The 9,059-nt window shown below is 46.6% G+C and overlaps 1 protein-coding gene across 5 annotated transcripts in view; it reads right to left on the reverse strand.

The window, feature by feature from the left end:
• Nucleotides 1-8,194, reverse strand: part of IPO9 (importin 9) — a 46,941-nt gene extending 38,747 nt beyond the window's left edge. For 2 of the 5 annotated variants that reach the window (XM_082463067.1, XM_082463066.1), the window contains exon 1: nucleotides 4,196-4,300. Coding sequence is in view for 3 of the 5 variants with exons in the window: in XM_082463068.1 (XP_082319194.1) it covers nucleotides 4,196-4,304; nucleotides 7,986-8,129 (253 nt within the window). In the remaining 2 variants the exon portion in view is untranslated. Of the gene's footprint in view, nucleotides 1-4,195; nucleotides 4,305-7,966 lie in introns of those variants that run through there. The other 3 variants (XM_082463068.1, XM_082463065.1, XM_082463064.1) reach the window with 3 other exon arrangements.
• Between the last annotated feature and the right edge of the window lie 865 nt (nucleotides 8,195-9,059).

Genomic DNA, 9,059 nt, shown 5'->3' on the forward strand with positions numbered 1-9,059 from the left:
GAATATGATAGGCTTAGGTATAATTTTGTTTTGTTGGTACTGACTTTTTATATGGTTTTTTTTTTAATTTATTTTTATTTTATTTTATTTTAGGCTGCATTGGGTCTCCGTTGCTGCGTGCAGGTTTTTCTCTGGTTGTGGCGAGCAGGGGCTACTCTTCGTTGCAGTGCGCGGGCTTCTCATTGCGGTGGCGTCTCTTGTTGCAGAGCACGGGCTCTAGGCACACGGGCTTCAGTAGTTGTGGCTCGCGGGCTCTAAAACGCAGGCTCAGTAGTTGTGGCGCACGGGCTTAGTTGCTCCGTGGCATGTGGGATCTTCCCGGACCAGGGATTGAACCCGTGTCCCCTGCACTGGCAGGCAGATTCTTAACCACTGAGCCACCAGAGAAGCCCTATATGGTGTTTTTTGTCATGAAAATTAAAATTTTAATGTAGTCAAATTTAGACCAATCTTTTACTGCCTCCGGATTTTGAGTCATAGTTAGAAAGCCTTTCTTTATGCCAAGGATAAAGAAAAATTCACCCATATTTTCTTCTAAAACTTTTATGGTTTCATGTTTTAAATATTTAGATTCCTAATCATTTGAAGCTAATTTTTTGTATGGTGTGAGATACTGATCTAATTCCAAATGGCTACCCAATTGTCCCAGCACCTTTATTAAAAGGTCCATCTTTACCCCAATGATTTGAGATGCCACCTTTATCAATACTACATTTCCATAGTTACTCGTGTCTACTTCTGGACTTTCTATTTTATTCCACAGTTCTATTTGCCTATTTGTGTGCCAGTGCCACACTGCTTATTTTAATTATAGAGGCTTTACATAATGTTTTAATGTCTGGTAGAACTAGTCTCTCCTCACAGTTTTCCTTTTTTGGTGTTTTTGGAGCTACTTCTCCCAAGCTTATTTTTCTATAAACTTCAGAATCAACCTTTCTCACTCATCTAGAATGCTGAGCTGCCCTATCCAAGGACAGCACACACCTTTCCATTTCATGTCTGCTTTGAAGGCTTTCAGGCATGTTTAAAAAGTTTCCCCTAATACGTTTTTGCACGTTTCCTGTTAATTTTATTCCTAAGTATTTAATCTTTCTGTTGCTATTGTAAAGGGTTTTTAAAAAAACACCATTATATTCTCTAACCTTTTACTGTTTGTGTATATGAAGGCTACTGTTTTTTATATTTTAATTTTTTGTATTTTTAATTTATGCTACCTTACTGAATTCTTAGATTCTTAACTCTTTCTTATTACACCCTTATTTTAAGCTTCAGTTACTGATACAACCTTATGGCACCTATCATTTCACTCAGGAAAGGAGAATTTTCGCAAGACCACTGAAAAAGCCGCCACATTCTTTCTAAAGCATTTATTAAGCGATTAAATCACAAGCAAACACTTCACACCTGCAGAATTACCTCTAAAGATACTGAAATCCATTCTAATTCTTAGGGTTAATCTGGCTACTTCAGCCTCTGGTAAGTCTAAAAAACCCATTTTTAACAGAATAAACAGTAGGTGCCTACAACTCAAAGATATGGGAATCAACTTTCCAAATGGACTAAAACACAGATGAGTCAGACATAATTTAGGAAGACCTCCTGGATACCAACCAGTGTTCAAGTTTAATGGAAAAAAGCACTCTAAAATGCATGTGTGGGGGCTTCCCTGGCGGTCCAGTGGTTAAGACTCCGAGCTTCCACTGCAGGGGGCATGGGTTCGATCCCTGGTCAGGGAACTAAGATCCCAGCATGTCGTGGCTAAAAAAAAAAAAAAGAGAGAGAGAAAGAGCACTTGGAATGCTCTGTAAGGCTCCCAGACTTCCTCTGACTTCAGATACTTGGTGTGACAACGGATGCTAACTTTATGGCCCTAAGTCTGCTAAGAATGTCACCGTCTACCCAGGCTTAGCGCCCTGGATACTGTCAACCAATTCTGGTGAGCCTATATGAGGCCCTGCAGAATGACTATAAACATAGTCACAAATTACCTAGGCCACGCAGTACTTTCTTTTACAGCACTGTTTCAATAATTTTTGCATGGACCACTCTGATACGCATTTTTAATGTTCCTGCCAAGAGTACAATTTCTGGATCATCACTACAGGGACAAAGTAATGAGATCAAGATAAACAAAATCTTTAATCATAAGGTGTGAAAAAGATACTGAGGTATAAAATAGGACTTTTTTGAGGAGGGTTTGAAACATGAGTGGAGACTATAAAGCTTAAACCAATCTGAATAATTTCCTCCCAATAAGCACAGATACTGCTGTCGGGTTCACGCCGAGGCTCACAGAAGGGAGAAGGAAGCAGGCCTTCTCCATCAGTCCACACTCCCACCGATCAGAAGAGTCATTACAGCAGGAAGACCAGGCAAACTCTACACAGGGGTCCTTTCTCATCAACCTGAGAACTTCAAGTTCACTCTTTTTAAAGAAAAGCTTAGTGTGAATACATGTTTTCCATCTGAGTGCCAGGAGGTGGTCGTACTCTGGTGACGATCACAATAACTGGGAGCTCTTCATTCTAACATAATCTTTAAATTCATCTTGTCTAGGAACCTATCAAAGATCACACTCCAATTTCCACCAATCACCGTGCTTCACACATCACTGAGATTGTAAAAGATGGTGAGAGTGAAAGACCATCAGATTAAGATCCATGTGGGAGTCCAGAAACCTAAGTCCGCCAGGGGATTCATACCCACAACAAGCACTACAGAATGGATTTTCTCTGGAAGTTGATTTCCTCCACGTAGGAAAGTAGAAGCTTGAAAGTTCGAAAAACAGGATTCTCTGTTCAAAAGCTTTAATGGGAAAGAAAATCTTCAAAGAGTATCATCTAAAGACAAATTTTTAAAACAGAATGGATAAACAGAATAGATTTTCTTCCCTACAGGCTCCCAGAGTTTCAAAAAACAGTGACATGATTAACTCTGGTTTGGAAACCCCCCAAATTCAAAGACAAAGATCTCATGTGCATTAGGTTACCGGGAGCTATAAGAGGGAAAATATCAATTATTATTTTATTTGACCTAGTTTAGTCTGTCTAGACCATATACCCATTAGAAATACAGGATATCAGTCGCCATAAAAGAGTTTCATATCATAAAACTTAATTTCATTTTTAGTTAGTTTAATTTTACCTTACTTAAAAGCTCTATGAAGCATCACTGACAAGATGTGACAGTGGTGGTGTGCGGGTGATGAACTCTGTGCTCTATAAAACTCACAGGATGAAAAGCCAGAAAAAACCCTCAAGTTCTCTGACTGACTTTAACTCTGATCAACACCACTGCCTTATCCACTGATGACTTCTGTGAAGCAGGAGAATCTTATTTACAGATATTCACTTAACAGAGATCATACAATATTTTTTGATGAACTATAACTAAGTATACCCATAAAGAAAAATTTTAGTGTGTGTTGGGGGATTTCCAGTTTTTCTGAAATTAACATAATTTCTTTAGAAAGCATTAGAACAGCTGAATAACTTACTTTGGGATGATTAAGGCAGGGAAAATACAAGAGACACAGACAGACAGAGCTGTTTTATTCTGTCTTGCTTGAAAAGGACCAATTCTAGATTAAACTAAGATTCAATCTATGAAGTTAGGCCAAAGGGGGACATTCTCAAGTGGGCTGTATGAAGTTAGCTTTCTAAAGCCATTTTCGTTAAGAAATTTAATTTCTCTAGTTCCCTTTCCCAAGGTGAATAAGGACAGACCTGTTCGGTTAACCTGGGTTTGTACCCTGACTCTAAGTGGTTCTGGATTAACCTTTAATCCAACCCAAAATGGTAGCCTCTGACTTCCTAAGGAATCTTCTGCTCTCTCTCCTTAATCATTCTCTGACCTTTTAGTCTCTGCCGCCCTCTCTGGTTTTCCTCGCTCCTCCTTCTCTCATTTCACCCCACTTGGCAAAAGCACGATCCTTCTCTAACTTGGCTGAGAAGGGAAGATCCAAAGGAGAGCATGGAGGAGAAAGGATAAGCTGAGAAATACATGCTCCTGGTCTTAAGGGTCGACTGGGGACGTGAGGCTTGGACAGTCAGGAAGGCTCCTACTAGGAAGAACTGGGGACAGGGACTGTCTGGGAAGGAGGGAGTTCTGAGGAGAGCTCTGGAGAAGTCCCCCTTTCTCACAGGGTTTTTCACAAAACCACAGCTGAAAGGAAAAAGAAAACTGCACCACTGGCCTTTTTCCGAGCGTGGCCGCCTTCCGCTCGGCTCAGTGCCCGCCACACGCCCAGGAGTGCGTCTGGATCCTGGAGGGCTCCCTTCGCAGGTGACAGTGCTTACGCTACACTGGAAGAGAGCCAGAAAAGCGCCCATGAGAACCAGAAAGCAAACTTCCACCAGCAGGATCATCTCTCTAGGCACCTAAGATGGGGAATCAACACAGATATCTCGGCAGCGTCGGATGTCAGGAAAAGCGAGGGAGGGATAATCCCCCCTCCCCAGCTCAATATAATGGTGGTGGGAGGAAAGAAAAAATGTATCTTCTGTGACAATCTGCTGGGAGCAAGACAGAAAAGACTAAGTCAAGGCCAAATGTCTTCATTTCTAACAGACAAAAGAAATAACTAAAAGAAGAAAATGACCTAGGGTCTAAATCTAGTCATATGAGAAAGTCTCTGCTACACTGGCTGGCCTGGAGAATTAAAGCTTCAGAATGGAAGCAACACATCCCACCACTCAGGTGATGCTCTCAGAGGACAGTACACAGGGAAGAAAAAAAAGGAAATAACTTCGTTCTAAGATATAAAAAAAGTCAAGCATAAATACACCAAAAAAAGAGAGCTGACATTGTCAAAAGTCACGATCTTGTAATAAGTCACACAAAAAAGAGCTCATAAAGCTGAGTAGAGAACATTAGACTTTGACGTAAGAGACCTTTGGCAGTTCACAAACTTTCCTTCTCTTTAATTACTGTGTTTATAAGATGCTTGATATGATCCCACCTAGTAAATAAAATGGAATTAGAAGAATGCTCTAACAGATCAAAAAGACTAATTCTTACTTTACTGAGGTAGAACTAAATTCCTACAAACCCTGTTGATAAAACTCAAAATCTCAGTCTTCCTAAGGAAACAAAAGGGTACCAATCATCTGTTGGAATACTGTATAGCAGAGGAACCTCCAACTTTCAAGTAATAAGTTTCTCAGTTCAGGATGTGAGTGCTGTCTGAAGAAGGTGGCTAGTGGCACCATCTCCTCTGCCACTTAGCCCTGTTAAATAGGCTTTCACTAGTCAGAAGGGTTTGCTGGGTTTCCCCAGATTCCAAGTGACTAGGGAAAACAGCAAGCACAGGGACTTGAGAAAACCATCCCAGGACACCAGGCTGGTGGGCATAGCCTATCTTCATCCTTTCAAAATTAGCCCACTATACGAGTCAGGTGGATCTCTGACATGCATACCCTTTCTTGGCTTAAGAGGACAGGTTCCCATTCTGGAAAACATGGTAACTGATAATAGGCAAGTTATTTCCCGGAAAAGACCAGCGGGCAGACTGAATGACCTGGATGTACTTTGGGCTCCAGCACCTCAATTTTCTAAGATAACTGCTTCTTAAAATCTCCTCTACTCCAGAATCTGGTCAGAGCATGGCAACCTCTCTTATCTGTCCACTTAACAGAGAGTTGACAGCTGACCTGTGTCTTTCCCCCCAAATTAAATTAGAAATTGTTCCCTTTGTCAAAGGGAATAGATGGGTTAATCTTAAGGATCAGTTGGGACCAGTCTCCCACGTGAGGCAATAATAAGGCTCATAAAGACAGTGTGGTTATTTGAGGGGACAGAGGGACTAGAAACAACCAGGTCTGGTTGTCATCCAATCCTGGGCCTCTTGGAACCAAAAAAGGATTGAAAGAACACACATAATAATAGACACCAACTCCCAGATTCCCCATCAACTCCAAGTTTTAAGGAAGTGTGTTTCCCAGGACCAGAAAGCAAGGTTTCTTCTACTAGGATAAAACTAAAATATGAAGCAACTCCAAAGGAGTGGAAAAGATTCACTCACTCGCGAGAACGGCTGCTCGCCTAGGCCTGCAGGGTGTTGTTCTAACAGTGGGAGCAATGCCCTGCGCGCTTCCTCAGGCCAGACTGCTGGCTAAAGCCGGGCTGGGAAGGCACATGCTCTGCTTTCATTAAAGGAAAAGAAACTGGCCGCGCAAAGGAAATGTGTGACATTCAGACTGAAGAGAAGACAGGAGGTACTCTGGACCCCATGGCAAAAAACAACTTGTTAAAGGCCACAAGAAGGGGAAAGGAGAGAAGCAAGGTGCTGCATCTGAGGAACGGGTCACCATCCGCCATCTCAAAGAGAGGTTACCGAAAGGGTGGATTTCTATAGTTTTTCAATAAACGAAAGAAATTAGACTATTTAAAAACACAAACAGCCCCCAAAGGGTCCAAAGTACCACATTGAACTCCACAGACTTGATTCAACCCTGCACATCACATCCCAACCCTGTGAGTCACATGCCTTCCTACTGGGTCACCGACAGCAGGCTGCTGTGTCAAAGCCTCTCCACGGCTCGCAGCACACTGGTAGCAGGTTCCCGGTAAGTTATGGGGTGTGTGTGTGGGGTGTGTGTCGGTGTCTGTGTGAGAGGGAGAGAGAGAATCTATTCCTATCAGTGGCCTAGATCAAATGCAAAATTCTGCACCTCTGTTTAATTTCTTATTTTGAGACCCAAAAAGATGAAGTAAGAGAGTAGAACTTCAAGAAGATCTCAAGAAGATGGTAACTGATTTTGCCTAGATGAGACCATGGTGTTGGCTAGAGTCGAAGGGATCAGAGCCCAATCGGAGCTGCTGCTGGACAGTTCAAACACGAGCGAAGGTTCACCTTCTGTAGGAAAGCACCAGACCTATGCCTGGGGCACCGGGAACCCTGGGTGTCACTCAGGGAAGGGTACCGGACCTTCAACTTTATTCAAGTAGCAACTTGAATGTGATGAGGTTCCTTTGCTCTGCCACCCTTTCTCCTTCACACGCCAGGGAGGCAGAGACGTTAGCGTGAATACAGGAATTTCACCTAGTAGGCTGTAATAACTCCTACAGGTCAATCTGTGCACGGCTCCTCTTAGAGGATCTGACATTTCACAAGACAATGACAATTACAACTGGGCCTTCAAAATGGTCCTTAACGTGCTAGATCCCAAATCTCAACGTATTTCCAATAGAGATAATTTAGTTCTTCAAGAGCTCTCTCATGCTGCGGGAGAATATAAAATTAAATTTAAGTGAGCTTTGTCTTAAGTTCTTTTCAATAAAAACCCTCAGTCCATAGGCGGGCCAACTCCTACGGACACTCTGAGAGGTGGTGAGACCGTCCTGCTGAGCTGGAGGAGTCCGCAGGTTTGGAGTTCTGCCAGCGAAGCCCCGACAGGCCAGCCGTATTCCTGACATAAACCCCGAGCGGATTTCCCTCCTCCTGTTTCAGGATCTAATGCTCTTCGGAGCGTGGCTGCCCCGGGCCTGGAGAAAGGCCCGCTCGGCAGGAACTGGAGGACAACCTCAAGCCAACGGCTTGTTTTCTCCTCCATCACTTTCAAGCTTCCAATAGGAGGAGGGGGACAAAGACACAAAGACAAAGGACGATCGGCTCCTCCGAACAGTGCCGGCCGCTCCGAAAACCGGCGGGGACGCGGCGGGGAGCGGAGGCGGCCGCACAGGCGTGATTGATTCCCGGGGAAACGTGCGGAGGCCCCGCCAGGCCCCCAGCTGACAGCCGCGCCCAGACCCGCCGTCCGGCGGAGAACGCGCCCCCGCCCCCCGCCCCCACTCCGGCCCCGCGCCCCGGCCCGGCGCCCCCGGCCCCGCGCTCCGCCCGGCCGGGCCCCAGCGGCCCCAGGCCTCCTCGGCCCACGACCTCCCCGGGCCCAGCCTCCGGCCGAAGCGTGGCCAGTAGTCAGCGCGGCCCAGACCCGCCGCCCTCGCGACGGTCCGCCTCACTCACCCTCCGTCACCTCCAGCACCTTAATCTGCTCCTCGGCGGCCGCCCGCACCTCCTGCACCGGGGACAGGATCCCGGTGAGCGTGTCCACCAACGCCTCCTTCAGCCCCTGGGCCACCGGCCCCGGCAGCCCAGAAGCCGCACCAGCTGCCGCCGCCGCCGCCATCTTGCTCCGCGCCGCACGCCAGACCCGCGGCCCAACCCGCCGCCGCCGGACGGCTCCTGCGCGCGCCAATCCGCGAGGCCGTGCCTGCGCACTGGCCGGGCAAGCGCGCGTGGGCGGGGCCGCGGCCCGAACCTCCGGAGACAGCGCCACCTGCCTCGGGGACGAGAACTGCACCGTCTCCGCAGGAACCTGGCCGGGCGGCCAGGAGGTGGGGTTTCTCCTGCGGCTTAACGGGGGCTGGGCAGCCTCGCCGGGAGCGCAGCTGGTGACCTGTGACTCCACATGCACGGGTCCTTCACGCGTAAGATACCAAGTCAGGAGAGGGTGGGATGGGGATGGGTGGACGAGGCTTTAAGGAGAGGGTCGGAATTAGCTCCTCTTTCAAACCAACCGCTTTTGCCCCGAAACAAGTGAGAGTTTTCATCTCTTAGCCTCAGGAATCCAAAGGTCGGGGGAAGGAATCTGCGGGGACTGGGCAGTGGGGAGTCCATTGGTTTTTCAGGTGGATGAACCCAACCTCATGGTTGGACCGTGGCTGGCCAGGAGAGAGCAGCGTGGGAAAGGGAATCCCGTCCAGAGTAAGTGCTTACAAGTCCCATTGAGAATAAGTCCTACTAGCTGAGAAAGTATAAAGTTTTTTTCCAGGGAAATTATGGCTGGACCTTACAGGGTGGGGGGATAAGTAGTTAAGATGGCCATCCTGGGCTGCTCGGGGACATGGCTCAAGGTGCAGAGACACTCCTAAAGCCTGGAGCAAGCGGAGAGGACTGTTGAGAGGGGTTAGCAGTGCAGGGCAGGGGCAAGCACGCGGCGGCACAGGGATGGGGCTGTCGTTGGAGTGCCAGGGTCAGAGCAAATGGGAACAGGCATTTCTTAGTAAGCTGTTCAGGTTAACTGCCTTGAAAACGTTTCTAGGAACCACGACTCCTT

Source organism: Balaenoptera physalus (genome assembly GCF_965194825.1).
Source record: "Balaenoptera physalus genome assembly, chromosome: 1".
Taxonomy (NCBI): Eukaryota; Metazoa; Chordata; class Mammalia; order Artiodactyla; family Balaenopteridae; genus Balaenoptera; species Balaenoptera physalus.